The 27296-nt window shown below is 34.6% G+C and overlaps 1 protein-coding gene across 6 annotated transcripts in view; it reads right to left on the bottom strand.

Moving 5' to 3' along the window:
* DIAPH3 (diaphanous related formin 3) overlaps positions 1 to 27296 on the bottom strand; it is a 499636-nt gene that overhangs the window by 147596 nt on the left and 324744 nt on the right. For all 6 annotated transcript variants that reach the window (XM_013047223.2, XM_013047224.2, XM_004775321.3 and 3 more), the window contains one exon: positions 11469 to 11604. In XM_013047223.2, the coding sequence (XP_012902677.2) occupies positions 11469 to 11604 (136 nt within the window). The remainder of the gene's footprint in view (positions 1 to 11468; positions 11605 to 27296) is intronic.

Raw genomic sequence — 27296 nt, 5'->3', positions numbered from 1 at the left:
TAAGACTGCCCTCAATGTTAACTCTGTTAATATTATGCTGCTTCTAATTTTCTTGAAGAACATTGGATATCTGAGGAAGGAAGCTATCCAGGAAACAATATTTTAAAATTCTATTACAAAATAATGTCTAATTTCATCTAAGCACTAATGCTTATTTATACCATTTTCAAGTAACACATAAATATTCAATTTCTCTGCTTAATTTTCCCCATCTGCCTTAGAGTTTATTTATCCATCATCAAAAGCCAAATACTACTGAGTTCCTTTTTTAAAATGGCAAGATAATCACTTTAGAGGTAGCAACCTTCATGACCAAGTTCACCAACACTGAATGGATTTCCTTCAACCTTAAGAATTTAATGTCAAAATGACCAAAAATAGGAAGAGAAAAGAGACAGCCTATTAATAAAGAAATAAAAAACCTGGCTTCCCCTACGACCTTTTGACACATTGATATTTTCATCTCAAAAGATATACAAACAATAGTACAGCAATACTGGGGACGATAAGCTGGGATAAAAGGATAAGAGCACAATAGTTGTGCTGGACTGGTGACTGGAACAATTGGCAGTCCAGATGCTTGCTAGCATTTCAAAAGTTCAACTGCACAACTTTTCATTTTAAATTAATAGAATCTAAAAATCACATGATTCTTTTACTGTGCTGAAAGATTTAGTTTTCCCTAACAATTAACATTATTTTTTAACTACAAGATACTCAATTTTTTTTTTTTTAAGATTTTATTTATTTGAGAGAGTATGAATGAGTACAAGTGGGGTGAGGGGCAGCGGGGGCAGACTCCCTGCTGAGCAGGGAGCCCAATGTGGGGCTCAATCCAGGGACTCCAGGATCATGACCTGAGACAAAGGCAGATGCTTAAATTGACCTAGCTACTCAGGTGTCCCAAGATCCTTATTTTCTAACACACACTGGTAATTTTGCAAATGCATACTTTTGGTTCCAGGGAGACAAGAGAAAAGTTGATGGAATAGGTTGTTTTTTTTTTTTTTTACATTCTGGCATAAAAGTCAGAGAATAGTCTCTATAGATTATCAATCAATATCAGGAGTTAGTAAACTTTTTCTGTAAAGCACAAGATAGCAAATATTTTAGAATTTGTGGGACCTACGGTTTGTATCCTAGTTGCTCAACTTTGCGCCTGTGGCACCAAGGCTGTCACAGATAATATGTGAAGGAACAAGTGAGGCTATCTTCCAATAAAACTTTATTTATAAAAACAGGAGCCGGCTAATTTGGCTCAAGGTTCTGTAGTTTGATCTATATTTTTCCTTTACACATAAATAACAACAAGCTAAGCTGAACACAAAACAGAAGAGATGTCATTTAACTGGTTATATTTTTACCAACTCTTTGACATTTTTATTATTTACTACGTGCACACCACATGCTAGGACCTATGAGATAAAGAATGATGAAGGCCAAGTTCTTGAAAAATGTACCACTGATTAACAGCATAATACTAAAGCAAATAAAATGAGTTTAGCCAAATATTCCATACATTAACCTATGTAGCAAGACTATAATGGTTTACAAAAAAGAGACTGTCATCAAGGATGAATATTCAGAGAAGACATTTTAGAGAACGCTGGATTTAAAACAAACACTATTTTGTTAGATTCAGTTAAGCATTAGAGGAAAGGTATTTACGGCAAAGAGGACACTAGAAATAAGCACAGAGAAGTAGGAACGAGTGTGCCTGAGGGAAAGAGTGAATAGTATAAGCAGTTCAACAGAGTCAGAGAGCAGTCACTGAGAAGTACATATCCACAAACTCTACAGTGAGATGTTTTAGAATCTGTTCCGCAGATTGTATGAAGGTCAAAAAGGTGTCTACAGTGTGAAAAAAACACCACATCCAGAATAACCTAGGGCAGCATCCTCTAATTAAACTCATTATTATTTCTGCTTCGATGGGGCCTCCTGTCAGTTCAGGCCAGGTCTGGCATCAAATGAGCTTGGACACTGAAGTTACTTAAAAACTTCTGGTTTTCGAGGCAAATTTGCATTTTTGGATTGCAAAGGGGTTGGAGACACAGAGTACATTTAACTGCCTCAAAACCTAAGCAATCCAGTTTCCTTTACCTTTTTGTCTGATTGGTTGTTACTAGCTTTTTGACTGGTGCCAATAAGTAACAGGATTTAAGGGGTGGGGAGCATATATTTCACCTCTTCTGCAACTGTGATAAAATCTTTTTTTCTTTTTTTGAAGCACTGGACTGGACACTATGCAGGCGCCAATCAAGTTCAAAAGTCGCTCTCTCAGGAGGGCTGTGTCTATCAGGGTAACTGTTAGAAACAGACATTTACCTGATGTGTAGAGAGTATACCTTAAGCAGTATAAGTGGGACAAGTTTCTCAAAAACCCAAGAGATCTGTGGTTATGTCTGAAAGTAAGACAATACTCACAGTCTACCTCTGAAATTAAAAATAATTTCAAATACAAATACTAATTCTACTGAGAACTCGCAATGCGACACGCGGGAGCTCATCACGACAACAGTTCACTAGTTTGGAAAGTATATACCCTCTCAGTAAGGGTTGGGAGGGACAGTTACCTAAGGAGTAGTCACTGTCACACACACAAAAGATGCACTGTGATTGCAGCCTATGTTGTCAAAGTTAAAATGTTCTCCACATGGTACTAAGATTAAAACAATGGATAGGTAGGATTTCTGCCCTTGAATATGAGCAGGGTGAATCTGTCACAAGTTAAGTGACATTGATACAAAGTTTTCTTTGGTAAAATTCTTAGAAGTAACCCATGCGACACCATAAAGACTGAAATTATTTTGCCCTCCAACAAGTTTACAATTGACATTTAATCTTGCATTACAAAACAAATTTAAACAATGACAACAACAAATTGGAGTCATTTTCTAGTTGGCATGTAGCTAATACGAGAGAATACTCAGAAGGGTGATGAAAACCATTTTCAGAATGTTTCTTAAATACTGTAAGTAAGTCAATTAGTATGAGGATGTACCATGAGGATGTTTCAAAAAGAGTAACACAACTCAAGAAAGTTACCAAAAAAAAAAAAAAAAAAAAAAAAATCAAAATTTCAAGATATGTTGTGCTAAAGAAGTCTGAGAGCCTCTTCTCCTTATTGTTCTTTTCAGAGGGTTTTTGTAAAGAGACAGAGGATGGTGAATGGGCCTTGCACAGCTATACAGAGAAGACGTGTATTAGTGCAAAGGTTAGACTCTGAAGTAGTTTTCCCCATTGAAACTGTTATTCCAGTGAAAGAGATTCCTGCACACAAATGAAAACTGAGTAACTATTAGCAACACTCTTGGAAAAATTTCCCACTGGAGACTCCTTGATACTATTCATAGAGCATAAGTCTCCTAATACCATTGGCAAATAAATTGTTAAATGGTAGAGCTGGTGGCAGGGGCAAGGGTGTCTAAGGGTATTTGTTCTTGAATAAAGCACACCAAGGTATTTGTGCCCCTTCCATAAATGACTACACAACAGAATTTGCTGGTTCTTTCTCTTCTAACTTGGGTCACGTAATGACAGTAATACAGACGTTTCCACACCACCGCTTCAGAACTGTTGAGCTTTGGCTACTCAGTTGGGCCCTGAGCTATTCAGACCATTGAAAAACCATTTTCTGTGGATAAAGTCGTGGAATATATGCAATGGAATACTATGCAGCCATCAAAACCCCCGAAATCTTGCCATTTGCAACAACATGGATGGAACTAGAGGGTATTATGCTGAGCAAAATAAGTCCATCAGAGAAAGATAATTATCATATGATCTCACTAATACGAGGAATTTGAGAAACAAGACAGAAGATCATAGGGGAAGGGAGGGAAAAATAAAACAAGATGAAATAAAAGAGGGAGACAAAACATAAGAGACTCAATCTCAGGAAACAAACTGAGGGTTGCTGGGGGGAGGGGGGTTGGGGGAAGGGTGGGGTGGGGTGATGGACATTAGGGAGTGTATGTGCTATGGTGAGAGCTGTGACTTGTGTAAGTCTGATGAATCACAGACCTGTACCCCTGAAACAAATACATTATATGTTAATTAAAAAACATAAACAAAACAAAACAAAAACATTTTCTAGAGCAGAAGAATGGTGCTGATGGTGTCTTCAGGGTTCTGGGCACTGGGATAAACCAATGCTTGAACAATCAGAAGAATTAATTTTTTTTTAAAGATTTTATTTATTTATTTGACAGAGAGAGATCGCAAGTAGGCAGAGAGGCAGGCAGAGAGGAGGAGGAAGCAGGCTCTCTGCTGAGCAGGGAGCCCGATGCGGGACTAGATCCCAGGGCCCTGAGATCATGACCTGAGCCGAAGGCAGCGGCTTAACCCACTGAGCCACCCACATGCCCATCAATCAGAAGAAATAAAGTGAAATCTGAACCAGACTAGAAAAGCCTTACTAATTTGACAATCCTCCTCAAACCTTCCAACACAAAGGAAGAGGGTATCTATAGTTTAAAACCATTGACTATGATGCCAAAGACAGTTGTCCCTCACACTCAAGGTTTCCAGAGAAGATAATTCTCAACCTCCATATATAGGTATAGAGTCTAGTGCTAGTTATTAATCACTAAATTTTATTTTGGTCCCTTTTGTTCTGCACTATGGTTAGATCATCAGTGGTAAAGGCATAATAGCACAACAGTTGAAAAATATGCCCTCTGGTCAGAAAACTTGGCTTCAGTGCTTGCTAAATCTGTGACCACATACAAAGACATTAAGCAATGTTGATAAAAATAGTTTCATAAGTTTGCTGTAAGCATTACACACAATAATGGACATACAGAACCTGGTAAATAACATGTGATCAATAAGTGGTGGCAGAAGTGGGTGTTGCTACTATTACTGTCCAATAAAAGATAAAGGTAAGAAAAGAATATATCAGAGTGAGTACAGTCTTATTTGTTCTAGTCTTCTAAATAGAGAAAATGATTAAAACCATTGGCCTATTTCTATGGATCAATTTCCAAAAATGCTAGAAAGCTGAAAGCACCATTGAACAAAACTAGAATATACACCATTATGGAAAATAATCTAAGTTTTATGATATCTGCAGAGGACAGGGTAATTGTCAAAGCCTTTATGAAAGCAAATACACACATTAATTGCCTATCTGTTGAGATTGGCAGAGACATTCCCAAGTAGTATTTATGTAATATGCATTTCCTCTAAAATGGAGGCCTAATTGCTTAGTTATTCTAAATTGCAGAATGGAAAACAAAGGAGCTGTTTTGGCCATGTGGGTAAACAACAGATTTCTAAAAGCTAATTATCTCTTTATTTAATAGACTGAAGTTGTACCAAATGAGACATTTAAGTCTAATAAATAATAAACAAATTGTAACCTAAAGACTGAAATATAGGAGCTGCTCATATAGTTTTTATTGCTCCATTAAATAAGCTCTTATTTACTTCCCCCACAAAACATAATTATACAACACTGGGTCCATTTCAAGGCCATTCTGATGTGCTATTTAAAAATTATGTGAATCAACTTACATACTCAGGAAGTCTTAAAGCATAATATTTGAATTCTATTATCAAATGCCCTCTTTGTTTCCATGATTAAGAAACAGAAATGCAGTCTCGAAAAACTTGCACATAATCACATAAAATTGCTATTACTATTTGTCTTACTAGAAATGATTACACATAAGGATAGCTGTGCACTTCAAACAAATAAATGCTAGTGTCTATACGTACTAGTTTCTCTGTCACATGTTTAATACTTTGGGTATCTTCTCAATTAAAATAACTCAAATGTAAATACCAACCTCTGAACATGTATTCAAAATTCACATACCGATTAAAAAAAAAGACATCACGAAAATGTAGTTAATATCTTTGCTTGTTTAATGTAATAACAAATCATTCAACAGAAATAACCAAAACTGGATGTGTGAATACTTAAGAAACCTCCAGGCTCATCATTTTTAATGAAAACAAAAATGAGAAAAATGACCTCTTAAAGCTATAATATGACAATACGAGATTTTGTGCTTTCTTAGTTTTGCTGTGCAAAAGGATTTTCAATGCTTCGTTTTTCTTCTTAGGGAAATTTAGCCCACTAGTCTATTTTTATTTTCATTCTATTAACAAAAGTCACATCCTGAAATGATAGCAATAATAAATAGTAGACTCGAAAATCGTTACCTGCTCTTTCGCCAAGGGCAAGTAATGATTTATGGTGGATAAGAAAGAGCAGGGATTTAATTTACTCGACTACCTCAGGTGGTGATACAAGAATTTGTACATCTGTGAAAAAACACAGTTCTTATTTGCATGGTGAAAATACTCAAGTCATGAAAATATATGGAAGGAAGCTCCCTGTGGGTTTATGTGAACATTTTTCTCTCTCTCTATCATTCAGGGCTGCGTGCCCTACATACAAAAATAAGATAAAACAAAAAGTTCCTGGTATAGAGAGGTGACAAAGCACTAATGTAAATTCAACGGTTCGCTCTTCTACATTTTTTTTTTGAAGATTAGGAAAGCTAGGCTGACAACTTCCACAAAGATTGAAGCAGTACGACATTCTGTACTAAAATAGAACATCCACAAGGAAAAATAAGACAGAGGTTTAGCTCACAGTATTAAAAAATAAACCTTATTAGCGTAAGATAGGAACATGAACCTGGTTTATTTTTCCTATCAATTTCTAAGGAGTTTTAGAACCAATATTTTAAATTAGTATGTATTCTTAAATAAATTAGTAGTACTTTTAGTTCTTGAAGACCAAATTTTGTCACCACCACCCTCCACACCAGCATCTCTGTCTTGTGGTCCCACCTTGTTTTAGTTCAGATAACTTTTACAATCTGAAATTATCTTTTACATATGGTTTTCTGGTTGACCCATTAGAATTACAAACTTCATTCCATCAGGGACTGTATTTATTCTTATCTATCAGTGTAATCACAGCATTTAAATACAAAAACTCTTTCTTGTTAAATAAAACAAAAGTGACCTATTAAATTTCTTCTCTATACTAATGAAGTGGAAAACCATAGCACTTATACTTTCCATAGTGATACAATATTTTAACTAAAGATAGTATTTGTCAAGTATAGGAAATGCATGAAATCCAGTGTATCTGTTAAGAGTATCAAAACCTGATATTTTGCATAAGAATATTTTCATAATTAAGCATTAATTAGACATACTACTTTATTGACTTCTATTTCATAAAGCCTCCAAAGGTTATGAAAATCATGATTTGACAAAAAGCATATTCTGTATTTAACATGGAAAGGAAAAGATGATTGCATATGTGTACTATTTTTATATGTAAAAAAGTTATCAGTAAATAATAATACATTTAATACTTATATGACTAACTTAGCTATAGTAAGAGACTGACGACACTGTTCTTCTATATTAGCAATCTATGTTCAAAGGAAAACTAAAAACTATTTGGGAAGTCATCATTTATTAGGGTTTTAGAAGAGATGTTTCCCTTTGGTGAGGATATTATATATTTAGGTGCTCTGAAATTTGGGATATATCCTTAGATTTTTAAAAATCCATAGGCTATAGAAGAAAAAAGAAATTCAAAGCTGATTTCCAAAAATTCCAAATGTTTTTAAAAGTAGCTTCCTACGTGATAGTTCTCTTTCCTATCAAATGAGTTTCTGAGTAAATCTATTAAAATATTCACACATAATATAGAATATCTAAAGATATATTGTGTTAAAGTATTTATTTAATATCATCTATATAAATTAATGTTACCCAGACGATCTTTTGAAGAACACTCTCCTGCAAAATGTCAAAATATTGGGGCATAGTTACCGCTGACTTCGGCTCATCTGATTCAGGGTCCTGGGAAGTCCCGCACTCTCCAGCAGGGAGCCTGCTTCCTGCAAAATCTCTCTCTGTCAAAAAATAAATAAAAAATCGGGCATATAGGGACCTTAGGATATTAAGGTTTTGGGGGGAACGTCTATCAAGTGAGAACCCTACACTTATTTGAGACCCAGATCATGCTTGGGAAGATATAGTATAAAAGTTTTATAAGATAATTCAATAGGTCAAATAAGACAAGCTCGAGGATTCACAAAAGATGCAGAGAAACCATTATTTAAAAAATTCATACTGAGTTTAACGATGAAGAATAGGAAAGTACAGTCCTCTTGGGAACACAAACTGTCACACCCTCTGTAGAAAACAGTATGAGCATCCACAAAAAGTTAAAAATAGAACTACCTTATGATCTGATCAGTAATTGCACTGTTTGGTAATTATTCAAAAAATACAAAAGCACTAATTCAAAGGGATACATACACCCCTGTGTTTATTGCTGCGTATTTCCATAGCTAAACTATGGAAGTTTCCCAAGGGTCTATCGATTGATGAAGGGATAAACAAGAGGGGGGATATATATATATATATATATATATATATATATATACACACATACATATATATATATATATATATATATACATACATACATATATATATATATATATATAATGGAATATTACTCAGCCATAAAATCTTGCCATAGGCAATGACACGGATGGAGCTAGACAGGGTAATGCTAAGTTAAATTCGTCAGAGAAAGAGAATATCTAATGATTTCACTTACATGTGAATTTAAGAAATAACAACAAAAGTGAGCAAAGAGACAGAGAACGAGAGGCAAAACAAGAGACAGACTCCTAACTATAGAAAACAAACTGATGGGCTGCCAGAGAGGAGGAGGGTGAGGGCATGGGTGATGGGGATTAAGGAGTGCACGTTTTGTGATGAGCGGTGGGTGTTGCATAGAACTGTTGAATCACTATATTGTATACCTGAAACTAATAATATTACACTGTATGTTAACTATATTGGAGGAAAAGAGAACTAATGTTCTCAACACAAAATTACCTATGTGAAACCAATACAAATACCAATTATTAACCATAACTGGTGGGTAAGTATTGGAACAGTTTTGGTAAATTTCAGAAATGGACCCTAGTATATGAATGATTAAGAATTACCATTAAGTGGAGTGAATAGTATTATGAATAACTGAAGCTAGAAAAAAAACTGAAATGATACAAAGCTGCTGTAAAGATAACTTTCTAAATTTAAAGATGAAAAAATCACAAAAGCAAAAATTATAAAACATTTTTATATATAAGGATATAAAAATAGATAGTCAAAGTGAGAAAATATATTTAAAAGGTAAATATTGATGCTCAATGAGCTAATGTGTATAAATCAATAAGAAAAAGACTAAGAACACAATTCACAAAGAATGAAATACAAATGGACTAATAAATACTTTAAAAAAATGCCCAACTTCATTAGTACTCACAGAAAGGTAAACTAAGATAAAAAAAAAAAAAACGTTCTATTTTATTAAATTAACAAAAAGCTTTAAAAATGAGAATATTCAACCAAAGCATGTTCATAAACTAATACGAAAAGTTGGTGAAATTAGAATAATGCCTTTGGAAATCAGTTTGGCAACATGCATCAAAAAGTCTTAAACTATCCTTTTCTAATCCATATCCTAAGAATCACAAATATTTGTCAACCATTTATGCATAAATGTATCACATTGAAAAGATGGCAATAGCTGTGTTCTGTGACCTCATTATGACTAATGAAAATTATATTCAATATGATATATCCAGTGAATGCAATGACACAGGTATTGCAAATTACAAATTAAGAATCACAAAAGTAACAGGAAACATTCAGAAAGTTCAGTGAGATGCTAAACAGCATATTCACTACTATCATACAGCTATTATTGAAAGGTAGAAAATTTTAAAACTGAAAGAAGGATGTGCCAAAATAGTAAAAGGGAGTTTTTTGGATAGGAGGATTATGGGTAATGGTCTTTTGATCAACTACTTTTAGGTGTTTCCTGTAACACAACAGTATTATTTTTAAATGGGAAAAAGAGAATGAACTTGGTTATTCTTAAAAATAAAATGCCTTCAAGAGAAGGAAAATGTAAATGAAAATATTATTGAGATGACATTGGATTTAATATTTCATTAAAAATTTTTGTTTCCTATCAGGTCTTAATTTTCCAGGTTGATAGAACAGAGAATTGCAGAGAGGCTCTATATGACAGACCAGAGGGTCTGGGCAAATCGCACAAAAAATACAGCCCTTGTTCTTGCTGTCAGCTCAACCAGATGACACTTTGGCCAATACTAAATGAATCAGTGTTCAAATATAAGAATGTCTGATAAATTAGGCAGTAGTCAATTATCTTAAAATGATTCCAGAAACATTAAATCAATGTTAAACCCTTCTGTTCTCCATTTTAGTTAATACTTTAAGATATTTTTGAGAACACTTCATGAATTTCAAGTGTACTCTTTTTTACAAGAAACTGTGCTTAGATGATTTTTTTTTTCCCTCCTGGAAGAAACATGTGTGATACATTAAGGTACTCAGTTTGCTTTATTAAAGATAAAATATGTCTGTAAAAGTAAAATTAAAAAAGGCAAAAAAGGCATCTCTGTCTACCCCTGGGGAAACTTTAGGTGAATTTGCAGCCCTGAGTTGTAAACTATGGTAATTTAGCAGTGAAGATGATGGATTTTAATTAAAACCTTCTGCAATCCTTAGTGGCTTAGAGGTGGAAGAGGCAGAATTTTGAGGGAATGAAATGTAACTATAATTCGCTTAATTCTTTTGCTTCTAAGTTACTGGTATCTTCTAGTTTTGAAATATATATATACACACCTTTGTAAAACTGTAATTTTTATATTTTTTTCCAAGAGCTTTTCATTAAATTTCAAAATATATAGAAGTAGAGAAAACAGTATAGTGAACACACCCTTCCCTTCAAGCACCCACCACACAAGCTCAGCAATTCTTATTTATAGCTAATCTTGTTTCATCTGCACACCCGCCTATTTCCCTAGTCATGCTAGACTATTTTCATTGAAATCTCAGACATAATTTTGTTTGTAAAATTTCAGGATAAGTCTCTAAAAGATACTTTATAACATATTCACGACAACAATGTCATGTCTACAGAAAAAAAAAAAAAGTATTCAAATTTTTCAGACTGCCTTTGTCCATACTCGTTCAGATTAGAATATATGTAGGTTCCATTTATTGCAATTGGTTGGTAAGTCTCTTAAGACTCTTTTAATCAATACATTTCCCTCCATCACTTTTTCCCTCCCTTAGAGTATTTTGTTGAAAAAAACAAGTTACTTGTCCAGTAGAATTTCCCAGTTTTCTGTAAGTTGTTCTATAACAATTCTATAACAGTGTGAAAATACTGGGACTACAAGAATAGACCAGGGGACCAGTGTCATCTACAACCAACGACCAGTTAGAATAAAAGCACTACTTGTGAGTAAACTAAAGGGGGAAATGTTCTACAGTTTAACTGTACATATAGGTGATCCCACCTTCTTTTTTCACAGTAGTTTATTAAATTGCTAATAATCGGTACAAATAGCAAATCTGATAGTACTCACCAGTCTTCATTTCTAATAAGCGCTTTTTCTTTTGTTGGCGTTCAAGTCTTTCTTTCTCTGCCAATTCTTTGGCTATTTGAGCACGTTTTTCCCTTTCCTCTGCCTCTCTTTTTTTGATGTTCTCCTTTCTTGCTTGCTGTTACAAATAAATTTTGGAAAATGATCAATTTTTCAAATCAGCGATTCCACAAAAATTATTAATCTGTAGAACTGTGATTAAATATCTTTTAGATAATGGCTATGTCTAATATTAGTAACACGGTCTTTTAAAAAGATTAGCACTAGCACAGGAACCCTTGTTAAATACGGATCTATAAATACAACGTATGTTTGAAGCACCTGCATCTTAGTGGAATCAACTAAGAGAAGGGAGACAGAAACTAAAAATAAAAATCATTTAATTTACAAATCAAAACTGCTTCCTTATATATATTTCCAAAAGAGGGTCTAGCAAATGTATTAGAGCCTTCCATACATCTTCTTCAGGTAAACTACCAAGTACCAGAAAAGTACTCAAAGAAATGGCAGAAAAGAGTTGAAATTTTGCAATGACTGTTTCATGTTATAGTCCATCACTTAACAATTTCTCTCACATGAAGACAAGTGTCATAGGAGGACTAGAGGAATATTTGGCATTTCAAAGCTAGACCACTAACTTCTTCTCAAAACCAATAACATGGGAACTATAGGATCCTGAATAGATATGTGGTTTAATTTCTTATTTTCTAAGTTTTGTACAGATCAAGAAACCCCTCTCACCTGGCATTAGTATGAATTAACAGGTAGACAAAGACTTTTCTATGTGCCAACAAACAGGATAGCAAATATTATAGTCTCTGATAAAGACTGTGTTCTCAGTACCAAGGGATTCAAACGGACTATCTAACTGTTCATTTATCACTAATAGTATTAAATAGAAAACTATATAACTAAACTTTAACAAGTAGGTGGCTTATGTTATTTTGGGGGAGAACTTTCATTTCTCTACTGTCATAATCTTTGTTTGTGTTAACCCTAGAGAAAGTGCATGGTCTTCATTAGAAATCAAATAGCAAAATTTAATAATGTTGACGAAAATGATGAAAAGTACATGGGGAAAAAAAGCCTAGAGTACAGGCCATTCGAATTCATCCTTCCATCCCTTCATGCAATAAATACCAAGACACTCAGTAGTAAGTGGTATTCTGAAAAGCACTCGACATGTATGTGTCATATTTGTATACGACAAATATATGCATGGATGTATCTATAGGTCTAAAGCAAGTTTTTATTCTGTGTGATAGGGTGGACCAAGAAGCAAAGATAGATAATAAATAAAAAGAGTTTGAGAAATATTCTACCATGAAAAATAAAGTTGATGTGATAGAATGCTTGGGAAGTTACATTATAGTGAGGCGGTCAGATAAGGCCTCACTCACTGTTTGATTCATGCTGAATCTTCAATGTTAAACAGCTAACTAGGTGACAACCTGGGGCAAGTACAAATGCAAAGGCTGTTGGTGGGTTTGAGAGAAAGATATAAGGCCAGTGTGATGACAGAAGAGGAGGTGAGGAGATACATCGAAGCCTGATCACTTAGGGTGTGCCAGCCAAGATAGGAAGGTGGCATTTTCTTGGAAAATAACTGGAGATTTTTAAGCAGGAGAGTGCAAGACCAAGCACTCTAAGGTACAAGAAGAACCTTTGTTACAAATGATCTTTCCAAAGATACTTATATTATGAACAGTCTTGGAAGACAGAGATAGGGTCTCACTCTTAAATAAATGGATTTGTTCAGTGACCAGTAGGAAAGCTGGGGCAAAAGTCAAAACATCTTACTACCCTTCAAAAAAGATTGGGTTCCCTAAGTTCAGGATTTCATTCCAGTAATACAAGCCACTGTGCACATAGGTATGAAACCTGGCCGCCTTCACACTGTCCTATGGGAATATGGACTCAGGAATCTATACAACCATTGACTCTGGCTAGTGCTATCGCTGTACTAAATCCTTGGACTCCACAGTCTTGTGTTTTTGGCCAACATCCATGAAACGATGGCAGGCTAAAAAGCTAAATTCTCCTACTCCTCACCGTTCATGACATACATGAACACTATCACTACTAAGCTAAGAAATGCCAGCAGTCGTAATAGATGCTTTCCCATGCAATCCCTCCGATCCTCTAAATGGATTCTGCATTCTCTATCTGGCATAGAATGGTTCAAGAGTTGCTCATTATAATGAATGTAGGAAGAGCCAGGACGGGAAGGCTGCCTATAGGGTATGTGCTTTCCACCATGCTGCTTCAGACGTACAGGAGTGTGTGTTCAGCACCAACTCTAAGACAATGGCTGCTATAAAAATCAACACAAAAAAAGGTCAGAAAAGTGAGCATTAAAGTAGAAGACAAGTGTGGTTTCAAAGACAAGCATGTATACGTGTGTGCGCAGACACGCACATGGGTAGCCATGTGTGTATAGGTAAGGGAGACAGGGAAGACTGGATTTTGGTAGAGAAAAGGGTAACTATTCAGAAATCAAAACTGTATTTCTTGCTTCAGGGAAATGAGTAAGAGGAAACTACGATAAATTAAAAAAAAAATACATTTCATGTAGCTTACCTATTAAACTTATTAAAGTACAAAATTTTCCAGTGTAAATTTTCTACTTTAATGACTGGATGCATTTCAATGAGAACCCTTAATAGACAACCTATTACCAGACATAAATGCCACACCCTTTTAGTATTCCACTGGGCAATAAAAAGTCAAAATTACTTCCTAAGACCTATAAAAATAATGTTTACATTTAAGGAATAAGGTCTGAAGTAGTTCTTAAAGTTATTTTGTTTTATGGAAAATGCACTATTGATTTTCATTTAAAAGCCAATCTCATTTAAAACATATCTTATTCTGACATTATAACTACTAGAGGAATTTTGGCTGGAAAAATACCAACAGACAGCATAGAAATAGGTATTTAGTCTGAAAGTAATATCCCAGTTCAAACAGTAATTGGGAATTTTCTTTTGTTCTAAATGTTGAGAAGCAAAAGTAGCAGAAAACAGAAAAGATGAACAGTTAGAGAACCACATTTTTCTAGACACAATTGCCTCTTGGTTACTTCCATTCTAAATACAAAGCTAGAATGAAAAGTTATGAGCTGTACATGAAGATAGCTATAGGACATTAATTTTTTAATCCTCTCATTTTAATTTTTTATTTTTAGTATAGTTCACACACAAAGTTACATTAGTTTCAAGTGCGCAACTTAAGTGATTTGATGAGTTTATATATATTATGCGATGTTTACCTTATTCTCGACCTGGTATTCTATTTAGTCAACTGGCAAATAAGTTGAACTGTACCAAGTACTTTCAGTTATGCAGTGCCAAAAAAAACTTCTCTGGGTGCTTGCAGAATGTTCCTGAGATAGCCTGGCAAATGCTCCTGCCTGAAAGATCTCTTGGCAATGACCACAGTCGGTTTTAAAACTTCAGCCACATTTTGACTGTTCACTTCGAAGTCATAATAATTTACCTGAGCTCCTAAGGCTCACATGCTTTTTATGGTAATAGGAGACCCTAAAATAGCTCTATAAAAACACATAGTCAATAAATAAGTGTATACAAACAGAGGTAAATGTCAAATACGTGTACATACATGTGTGTATTCCAAAAGAAAATGAATGCACAATTATTTCCCATCATAATTTGTGTTCTGCATAATATAATGAGAACGTTGCCACAAGTTTAAATATACATTATAGCATCACACCTTTTTGTCCCAGAGAAACCAAAATGACCCAAAGCCAGTGACTTTCAATAAGCACATGTAAGTGTGTGCGCATGTGTGTGTTTGTAGAATTTAGAATGGTCTGGCAGAACATAATAAGCTGTGACTATTCTCCTAAACATTATCTTTGAGATTTTTTTTTTAAATTTCATCATCTTTTTTACAAATTTCTATGGCTTTCTTTCTCTACTCAACATATTTCTCGAATTCATTCACATTTTTAGATATAAATAGGATCTCATTTTCACTGCTTATAATATTATTTTATTACTTACTCACCTATCGGTGAGATTTGAACTGCTTTGGGTTTTTGGCTATGATGAACAATGCTGAAAGCAGCAATTTTGCACAAGTCTCCCTGTACCTATGTGTAAAAGTTTTTTAATAGTAGATCCTATTAGGTGGTTCTTAAATCTGTTTACAAATTGTTGACAGTTTCTTTAAGTGAAAGAGAACTGAACGTTTTAGAATGTAACACACAAGCAGTAAGGATAAGTATTCTTCGTTGATGCTTTTTGTTTTTGTTCTAAGAAGTGCTGGGTCCCCTTGTAAAATATTATTTGACAGTGTGGATTATGACCAAAATAGTTTGAAAGCCACTCCTCTCTCAGGTAGGAGTGGAGCTGGGTGATGAATAAAAGGAGAATCCTCTTCCATTTTACTACATGGTGTCAAAATGTTTCCTAAATGGTTGTGCCAACAGATACAGCTACCATCAGCGCATAATCATAGCCTACATACTAACCAAATTGTTATCATCAGTCTTCTATTTGGCAAGCTTATAACAGTATCACATGGTGCTTTTAACTGGTATTTCTATGGTCACTAATTAGCTGAAGTTGCTTCTCACATGTTTATGAAACATTTGTATTTCCTACTCTGTGAAATGCCAATTGTATCTTTTACCCACTTTTCTATTAGGTTTTCATTTTCTTAATTTGTAGTTTCTTAAATATTCTGGATAGTAACTTTAGTCAGTTAATTTTGTAAGTAGATTTTGGATTTTAACTGTCATACTTCATTTACTTGTGTAGTCCTTCAGTAAACAAAAGTTCTTAAATGTAGTCAAAAATACCTTTTTTCTCTTACTGCTAGCACCTTTTATAACTTATTTAAGAAATCCTTCCCTACTTCAAAGACAAAGAGATTCTTCTATACTTTCTTCTTAAGAATTTAATAATCCTATTCACACTTTAGTAGCTATTTTATCTGGAGTCACTGTTTTTGAATGGTGTGAGGTAAGGAACCTATTCACTTTTTCCTATGGAAAAAGGTTGAACTGTAACTTTCACAACTAACCCACTCTATGCCCACTGATTGGCAAAGTCATCTCTTCTGGATTTGAAGTGGCCATATATGTGCTATTGTTGGTGACTTTTTCAGTCCATCTGGTCCAATATATCCGTTTGCATCAGTAACTCTGTCCAAAATATTATAGCTTATGCCCGATTTTTCTTCTTTAGAATTGTTTTCCCTTTTCTTGAGCCTTTCCTCAGTCACCTATTTTGCAGAGAAAACTTACTAAAGTTTTTGAAAAGGCATATTAGGATTTTGAACAGGATTTTCTCTGACTCTGCAGGTTTTATGTAAATAAAATTGGTATCTTTACAATATGAAGTCTATTTATAAACATAATGTGGCTGTCCATTAACTTGGGCCTTTTTAAAGTCTTTTGAAAAAAAATTATACTTTTTCCGTTTAGGTCTTAGACATTTTATGTTATATTTAATCTCTGTATTTTCTATCATTCTTTTAAATGGTGTCTTTAAAAAAATTATGATTTCTAATGTTTTGTAACTAATGCACATTTTATATATTCCATTGATAAAAATTTATTTCCAATAATTTTCTTGTGGCTTCCTTTTCATATTATTAATAGACAACCATATAGAATGGTTACTTGGTTATCAAATTTTCTATTTCTTATTTCTTGTTTTATCATACTGTAGGAACTAAATTCCTATTATTAGGCTAAGAAGGCTCTCTCTGTCCCTAGTACTCTACTTAGGTGTAGAGGGTTTGACTGGTTTATTGTTCTTGTTTTAAAATCTGAACAAGGGTTGAATTTTATCAAATGTTTTCCTCAATCTATTTAAAGTCTTAATGCACTAAATTATATTAATGGATAGTCTAATATTAAACCACACTTTCATTTCTGGGATAAACTCAACTTGGACATGAAGCACTTTCTTTTTGAACATTTGGTCATTGTGCATAGATATCTATATTCTATCAGTTTAGAATAATCATTTCATTAAATTTGGTAAAACTCAACTCTAAGACTTTTTGAGCCAAGTATTTAATTTGTTCAAAGATTCTAAAGAAGTCATCTTATAGGCTTATTCCAGCTTTCTTTTTCTTTTAAAGTGGTTTTAATATGTAGTAGTTTTCCTAGGAACCTACCTATTTCATCAACCTAATTCTATTTTACTTGCCTACAAATTACTGGCCTACAAATTATGCTTGCTTCTTTTTTACTATCTTCTGTATCTGTAATTATCATCCTTGTTATATCCTCAATAGCTCCCTTTTCTTGATTAATCTTTTCAGAAATACAAGTAGGGGAGCAGCAAAGGGAGAGGGAACAGACCCCCCCACCCTGAGCAGGGAGCCCCAGGTGGGGCTGGATCCCAGGACCTTGAGATCCTGATCTGAGCCAAAGGCAGATTCTTAATCACTGAGCCATCCAAGTGCCCCCTAATTGTCTTTTCAAAATAATGACAATTTTGCTTTTCAAAAATTCTCTAAGTCCTTTTTCCTTTATTCCTTTGTTTCCTTATTTTTTCCTAGGATTATACAATTCCTTTTTAACTTCTGAGGTCAGATGCTTACTTTATTTTTTTTTTCCAGTCATTCCAATCTTTTAACATAAGCACTTAAGGTACAATTTTTTTTATACCACTATCACGGCATTCCATAAATCATGGAGTATTCTCACTATTGTTCAGGACTAATTTTTCTCTATGATTTCTTCCTTAACAAGAGCTATTTCTGTAATTTCAGAATTTTCAAGACAGAGGTTTTAAAATTTCATCCTTTTTCCAATTTGATTGCTAATTTCATATTATAGTAGTTAATGAAGAAAGCTGCAGCATAGAAATCTATCAAGATTTCATTCATGGTCTCTAGTACATGATTACTTAGGTAAAGCGCCACTTATGACTGAGAAGTGTACTCCTAATTGTCGAGTTGGGTTCTCTCTATAGTAATCAAATCAACTCTATTAATTGAATTGTTTAAATCTCCCATATCTTTAATGCTATATCAACTAGAGAGCTTTGTTGAAGTTTCCCCCAATATAATGCCAAATCTCTCAAGTCTCTAGAAATTAAAAATTTTTACATGTCTCTTTTGGTGCTATGTTATTATGCTCATGCCAATTTTTGAATTGTATCTTTCTGATGAATTAAGCTTTCTATCATGAAGTAACATTCCCTTATCTTAAGTCTATTTTGTCTGTTATCAACATAGTTTCCCTTTTTCTTTTGACTAATATTGTATTCATTAGCTGTTCTTTCAAACTTCTCTGCATACCTGGGTTATAGGTAGGTCTCAAACAGCATAAGGCTAGGTTTTGTTTATCCAATCTTAAGTCTTCTAAAAATTTTATTGTGGTTTATAAAATATTTGTTTCTGCCACTTTATTTTAATCCTTCTATTGGTTCTTCTTTATGCATCTTATTAATTTTCTTTATATGTCTTTCTCGGTCAATTTCTCCTCCTGTGATTTGGAATGTATACTGGATACATCTATCCTTTTACTGGTTATCCTTATAATTCTATCACACAAAGTAATTTAACAAGACCTGAAAGTTTACTGATAGCTTTATCTCCCTTCTTCTCCTTTGAACAATACAGAAAAGATTAAACACCTGAACTCCAAATACCTTGTTCAACTTATTTCACAATTCTGTCCAGGAGTTAAGCTCTGAACCCCCTTTTCTACAAAACAAGTTAGACACTGTTTTATTGTATACGTTCTTTATATTTAGTTTCATAGTAGATATGAAATTTGTCTCTCAATTCTTTCTTTCTGAAGAAAAAAAAATGTTGCCTCTTTAAATATATTCTTTAAAGTAGGGGTCAGCAAAATATACTTGCGAGTTGGCCAGCAGTTTCTAGAAATACCTGAATTGGACATAGCCACACTCTGTCACTTACATACCACTTACAATGGCTTTTATACTGCTACTGCAGAGCTGAGTAATTTTTAACATCTGGTTTGCAAGTATTTATTACCTGGCCCATTAAACGGTTAGCCAATACCTGCTTTGGGAGCTCCTTTAACAGAGAGATGTTCATGAAAAACAACCCTTTGCCCTTAAAGATTTCCCCAACTTTCTCACAAGACAGCCATGTTTGAAAATAGCTTGTATTGTAGTGGGAGTGATCTTTGAGTCTATACTATATTGTGAGAAAATTCTCATAAGTAGGTTTTTATGAAAGACTGATCAACACATAGATCTTTATTTCTTAAATTTAAAATTTAAAAAATCTATGTGTGTATCACCTCCTTCCAAAAAGCTTAGTGGTCTATATTCCAAACATACTTTTCTTGTCAAAAATATTTGTCTTAGGGGCTCTTGGGTGGCTCAGTGGGTTTAGCCGCTGCCTTCGGCTCAGGTCATGATCTCAGGGTCCTGGGATCGAGTCCCGCATTGGGTTTTCCGCTCAGCAGGGAGCCTGCTTCCCTCTCTCTCTCTCTGCCTGCCTCTCTGCCTACTTGTGATCTCTCTCTGTCAAATAAATAAATAAAATCTTAAAAATATATATATTTGTCTTATTTTATGAGAAAAATCATAGTATAAAAATGAGAATACAAAACACAAGTGGACTTCCACAGATGCTTTTTAATCATACTGCAACTCCATTTCTGACTCTTAGCCCATTTAAACAATTTTGTCTACCCAACTCAACATTTTCAACATATGATAATATTCTATATATATTGTTAACTTTGAAAATGACTGGAGAGCTTATTATATGAAAAAACATTGAAAAGTTTATAAATGTCTTCTTGTTCAGAGTTATATTTCTTTCAACATTAATGAATATTTAAACTATGCAAACCAGCGATCTCTTCAGTTTTCACTAAACTCAAAAAGGTTTTTTTCTTACTTAAGTATTTAATTTTTATCTCAGATCCCTAAAATAAGATTAGACAAACTGAATTTAAATCTGCATGCTTTCCAGAGGGATGGGTATCGGGTACTATGAAAACACAGGCTAATTCTCTCAGAGTAAACAACACGCAAAAGTCCAACACATTCCCATTAAATGCTTTTTTAGCAGTTTACTCAATTTTGAGAAGACTCAATGTCAAACATATTAAATGACTGCTTTCTAGAAATTCCCCATGACCACATTTTCAGGAAGAAATGGGAAATACTTTAACTAAGAAAACCTTAAATATGTATTCCTGTACATATTCCTATACTGAAACACAGAAAAATCATTTTTCTTATAATTAACACCAGTCACAACAGTCTTTAAGAATATAAAACCTATGTGACCTATTTGCCCATTTTCCGCTAAGATTTCTTTTGTAGCTAAATACAAAATTTCCCCTACAGACAAAAAAAAAATTTTAAAAACCCAGAAACAATGGACAATAACTACCTTGTAGAAAATGAGTTATTCTTAGAAATCCCTATTTCCAACAGTATAAGTAGATGCTTTAGAGAGGAATCTAGAATGACAGTAAAAATTTAATTACACTCTCTGATATTACCAAATTCAATGAAAAAATGCTGTCAATGAGAATAGGAAAGCATCAAATACTATAATCTGGCACAAACATTTCATCATCTTAACATTCGATATAAGGTAATACTGGTTGAACTTTTCATGTCCATGAAACTTAGGAAAATGGGAAACTATCCTTTGAGAATGTCCCCAAGAATGTGCAGGTGCTGATGACTAAACTATTTCAGCTTTAAGGTGCTGTTTTTGGTAAAATCAGTTTCAGATGAAACAGCAAATTACCTATAAGCCTATCAGAGACTTAATATTATTGAACCTATATAATTACGCAATGAGTTTGTTGGTGATTTTGTCACACATTTTGCAACATTCTCAAATACATGAGATAGTTTAACCTATTCTACAACTTCTCTAATAGAAGAAGTATGGAATTTTCACAATTATAGCTTCCCAAAGTATAACTGGATTTTCCATTAAATGTGTTTTCTTCATTTGTGCTCTGAAGTAGTATAAAAATACTGTTTTCCCACAATCGTGAGGCTTGAAGAAAGGCACAGCTAGGTGCAAGAAGGTAGTCATGAAGTGTAGTGCTTAAAGGGAGGCTTAGCAATAGGGTAGTTTTGTTTGTTTTTGAGCTACTGCTAATTACCTCTTCAAGGAAAACACCCAGCTAAAGGCCTACAATTTTCATGTAAACCTGGAAATGTTCAAGACATAACATTAAAAGTAGGCTTAAGTAAACGTAGACCAGTATATCTGATGTATAAAGAGGATGCCATTTTATTCATTTTTGTTTGTAGTCTCCAACTTTAATGTTGTCTTTTCAACTACATGGATTAATATATTTATTATTATGTATTAGTTTATTTATTTTCCCTCCACTGCCTATCAACAGTTGACCTTACCATTTTATTAGAACAATCTAGTCTTTACCTTTTGCTATTATTATTTCAGTGAACAAAATATTTAAAAAGTAAAAGGAAAGTACAAATTACCAGTCATTTAATCATATAGAACCCGTCATCAGATGTACTTATAACCCCACTGAGTAAGGCATAGTAAGAATAAATTCTATCAGTAAAGAGAAAATTTAAGTCGATTAGTCTAGCTGCATTTGACTGTGAAAAGTCTAAAAAGTAAAGATTAGAAGAACCTATCAGTCTATTTTTGTGTGTGGTGTAAGGAAATGGTACAATTTCATTTTTCTGCATGTGGCTGTCCAATTTTCCCAGCACCATTTCCTTACACCACACACAAAAATAGACTCAAAATGGATCAAGGACCTCAATGTGCGAAAGGAATCCATCAAAATCCTTGAGGAGAACACAGGCAGCAACCTCTTCGACCTCTGCCGCAGCAACATCTTCCTAGGAACAACACAAAAGGCAAGGGAAGCAAGGGCAAAAATGAACTATTGGGATTTCATCAAGATCAAAAGCTTTTGCACAGCAAAGGAAACAGTTAACAAAATCAAAAGACAACTGAAAGAATGGGAGAAGATATTTGCAAACGACATATCAGATAAAGGACTAGTGTCCAAAATCTATAAAGAACTTAGCAAACTCAACACCCAAAGAACAAATAATCCAATCAAGAAATGGGCAGAGGACATGAACAGACATTTCTGCAAAGAAGACATCCAGATGGCCAACAGACACATGAAAAAGTGTTCCATATCACTTGGCATCAGGGAAATACAAATCAAAACCACAATGAGATATCACCTCACGCCAGTAAGAATGGCTAAAATCAACAAGTCAGGAAATGACAGATGCTGGCGAGGATGCGGAGAGGGGAACCCTCCTCCACTATTGGTGGGAATGCAAGCTGGTGCAGCCACTCTGGAAAACAGCATGGAGGTTCCTCAAAATGTTGAAAATAGAAGTGCCCTATGACCCAGCAATTGCACTATTGGGTATTGACCCTAAAGATACAAACGTAGTGATCCAAAGGGGCACATGCACCCGAATGTTTATAGCAGCAATGTCCACAATAGCCAAACTATGGAAAGAACCTAGATGTCCATCAACAGATGAATGGATAAAGAAGATGTGGTATATATTCACAATGGAATACTATGCAGCCATCAAAAGAAATGAAATCTTGCCATTTGTGACAACATGGATGGAACTATAGAGTATCATGCTTAGCGAAATAAGTCAAGTAGAGAAAGACAACTATCATATGATCTCTGTGATATGAGGAAGTGGTGATGCAACATGGGGGCTTAAGTGGGTAGGAGAAGAATCAATGAAACAAGATGGGATTGGGAGGGAGACAAACCATAAGTGACTCTTAATCTCACAAAACAAACTGAGGGTTGCTGGGGGGAGGGGGTTTGGGAGAAGGGGGTGGGATTATGGACATTGGGGAGAGTATGTGCTTTGGTGAGTGCTGTGAAATGTGTAAACCTGGTGATTCACAGACCTGTACCCCTGGGGATAAAAATATATGTTTATAAAAATAAAAAATTAATAAAGACAAAAAAAAAGAAGAACCTATCAGAATTATTTTCAAGGTTGTAAACCCCAAATATTCAGCACTGGAATAGGTCTAATTCCTTAAAAAATCAGATGTTAAAGGATATAAAGAAAACATCCTACAGCTAAAATATTTGTTTTGTTCTAGGTTTGGAGCTTTATACCTCCCAGTATGATCTCAGAAAACAATAATGCCACTAAATACATTTTTTTATGCTGTAAACTCACAAAAACAAGCAAGGAGAGAAGATATTTCTTATAATAATTACACAAGTGGGCTCTACATCCAACCATGGGACTTTTACATGCTTTTCATTGGTCTGATAACACCATGAGTCAATCTACGAGATTTAAGGAGCATACAGGAAAAAACGTAGTGTTTTGAAGTTCCTATTGGTCAGCTAGTTAGTCCATGCAATGGTCATCAGGAATGACATTTAAAGTTGACAAGCATCAAATTTGTGTGACTTAAATAATCAGTTTTGTTCTGGTTGTCCTCTTTACCAAGAAAATTTTATACTAAACATATCCCCTCATTGGATGAGTTCTTTTTTGTTTGGCAAATCACTACTTGAGTCTCAGTATTCAGTAGAAGACCAAATTGTATTTGATCAATCCATGCAGCAAGATTAAATCAGTTATAACTGATTTTATATTTGTTCACTACACAGTGTATTTCAACTGCATGAACCAAAAATTAACTTAAAGTCCTCAAGTAGCATGAATGATGGATCTTTAACAGGATGAAACATAACTTGAACAAAATTGTAGAAATCATCTAAACACAGAACTATTGATGAAAAACAGCTATTTATTTAGTTCAAAGTGTCTATGTGGAAACATAAAATAAAAAGGGGACACAATACTTAAAATATTGATCCTGTTATAATGCCATGGTGAAGGTAAAAATTACTTCTATTCTTTGGGGATAGCTAACTTGTTTTGAGGGTGCATGTACATTATGTGATTTGATCTTCAATATGGAACATCCCCAAAGAATACATGGTGTTATTAAAAGAAAACAGGCTCAGTAAGGTTAAGTAACTTGCCCATGGTTCTAATATCCCACATGCTCTGATGCCAGAGCCTGCACTCTCAGCCATGGCCATCTTCCCCAAAATAAGGCAGATGGTAAAATACCACTGTCAAAATTAAGCAGCCAGGGTTAGGCTTCCCGTAGGCCAAGTTCATAAATCACTTTCGATCTGAAGAAATGAGAGTGAATTCTTCCTCTGTGATGGTCATTACACAATTCAGCCATTACATAGTTCTATGCAGGGAAGGACGTTTAGGGGGAAACTGTTTTGACTTTAGGGACAAAAAAAACTGAATGTTCAGCACGTACACCCAAACCCAGTGCATGAAAAAGAAAATATCTAACAGAGGCTACCCCACTTTTTATGTATGCATTAGTAATCGCTTTTAAGGCAGGATTGTTTTTCTCATTCTCAAAATCTTAACCTGAAAGTGGGGTACCCAGATATGCAGGGTCTGAGAAAAAGACAAAGAAGGATGTCCACTGATCTTTTTTGGTACTTTACAATCCCTATAGAAATGTTCATGTGAGCAGAAAAGGAACTGCATGAAGCAAAAAAAAAGTCTGACTTCTTTAAGTGTAATCACACCAATTCTGTATGGGAATATATGAAATAGTAAACTTAGGTGGTCATCACAGTGCTTACATATGTCTAATTAAAACAGAAAATTGACAGAAAGAGATCTGCAAATAAAGAGATCACACTGGTGGCTGTCAGAGGAGAGACGGCTGGGAGCACAGGCAAAATGGGTGAAGGGGAGTGGGAGATATACAGGCTTCCAGTTATGGAATGAACAAATCATGGGGATGAAAAATACAGTATCAAGAATATAGTCAATGAGGCTGTGTCATAACAGATGGTAGCTACACTTGTGACAAGTATAATAGCATAATGTATAGAGATGTTGAATCATTACATTGTACACATGAATCAATGTAATATTGTGTATCAATTATAGTTCAAATACACAGAAAAATGACATATTCTTAAGTACAATTTGGTAGGAAAATTGTTTTCAAACATGTTATCTATAAGGGAACAAATAACAAAGGAGAGCCAAGAGGGGAAGCATTCAGAAGTATTTCTCTAGGATGAGGTCGTTAAGCAAAATAAACAGGGTGTCAGTAGAAATTTGCTTAAGGAGTTAAGAGTGTTGTTGCACTGTGCTAATAATTCTGGCTAAAGAAAGAGAATAGCAAAAGAATTTTCAGTGATGGAAAAGGAAAGCATCACCAAGATAAGAAACAAAAATGTTAAAGAAGAGACCACAAGCTTCAGGTATGAGCAAAGGCACTTTGAGCAAAGTTCTCTAATATAAATATGAGTGAGAAGTGGGGCCAAGACAAACATTATGCTTCAAGACCATAGGGCCCAACAAGACACATGAAAATTAGGTCTAAATGTAAAGAATCAAGGTGAACATGCTAGAGCTGTTAGGTAGGATGGGGGGAGGGATGGAGGGTCCTAGTAAAGCCAATGAGAATTCCATTATGGGCTCAATTCATCCCATAGAAGCCCACACCTCTGTGAGTAATGGGTACATTGGTAATTGTATGTAACAATGAGTCTAAAACCAATTACAAGTGGAAAACGATGATTACCGTTGCACAACACTACACAACAGAAGGCATGAACTTCACCCGATGAAGCCTGATGCCTGGGAGGACACCAACATACTCAGCCTACAGTGTGGGGTAAAGTATTCCCACCTAGTATCTCCAATTTGAATTCTATAGGTTCCCATGAGTCCTATAGGTAACAACAATCTATTACAGGAAGATGCTGACTCTCTACCCCTAACCCCTAACCTTAACCCTCATCCCCAGCCTAGGGGTACATTAATAGTCCTCTAATTTTAAAAGAGAACATTTTATGCTGTGAAATAGAACCAGACCAACAAACTTTCTGTACCATGAACCCATCAATGTAGACAGAAAGTTATTCTATTAAGGAATGAGGATATAAAGTAGGTCTTGTGCTGATTCCCTCTAGTAAATTACCAAAAAAGCCCTTAAAAATCACATTTTAACAATTCTTCCAAACTCTCTGAGCAATAGTCTACTTGGAAATATTTTTCTAAAAAGTACAGGCATTAGAGTCGGGCAGGCTTCCATTCAAATCCTAGCCCCTACCAATTCTGGAGCCTTCTGAAAAGACACTCAAATTCTTTACCACCAGCCTCCCCAGCCCCCCCAGCCCCCATTACTGCACGAGTGACACTCTGTACCTCACAAGAACACTGGGGAGACAAAGTTGGATGATGTAGATAAAGCATCTAGCATGGATTCTAGCACGAAACAGGCACTCAATTACTGGCAGTTGTTTTTGGGTTTGTCTTGTTGAAGACAGTAATAAAAATAAAGCTAAATATGATGATAATGGAAACTTATTCCTTATTTCTTGGAAATTGATGAGTAGTTCTAAATAGAAACCATCTACCTAGAGTAGATTGTTAACACAACAACAAATTAATTGCCGGATGAGAATCTCCAACTAGAAAAGAGGTGAGGTAAGCTGCGGTCACAATGAGCAGGGCTCCTCAGAGGAAGCTACATGATAGTGGAACTTTTGCCTCTTGGTCTACATTGCTTGAGGCATCAGTCTAGAACAGATGTTCCTTCTTTAGCTATTGTGTAGGAACTTTCAGAAAGGAAAGGAAAACAATAAATATATAAAAGAACATGAACAGCTAAATATAAACAATGTAGTTAAAAGATCTTAGTAACACTTGTAAGAGATTACATGAGTTGGTGAAAGGTATCGCAAAGAGCTTTAAATAAAAATGAGCCAGACTTTAATTGTTTAAGAGTAAATTTTGGGGCAATTCTAAAATATAA

This window comes from Mustela putorius, unplaced genomic scaffold (assembly GCF_011764305.1).
Source record: "Mustela putorius furo isolate JIRA1106 unplaced genomic scaffold, ASM1176430v1.1 tig00000179_pilon_pilon_pilon, whole genome shotgun sequence".
Taxonomy (NCBI): Eukaryota; Metazoa; Chordata; class Mammalia; order Carnivora; family Mustelidae; genus Mustela; species Mustela putorius.
Note: the sequence above shows the minus strand (reverse complement) of the source record. Positions and strands in the feature narration are given on the sequence as shown.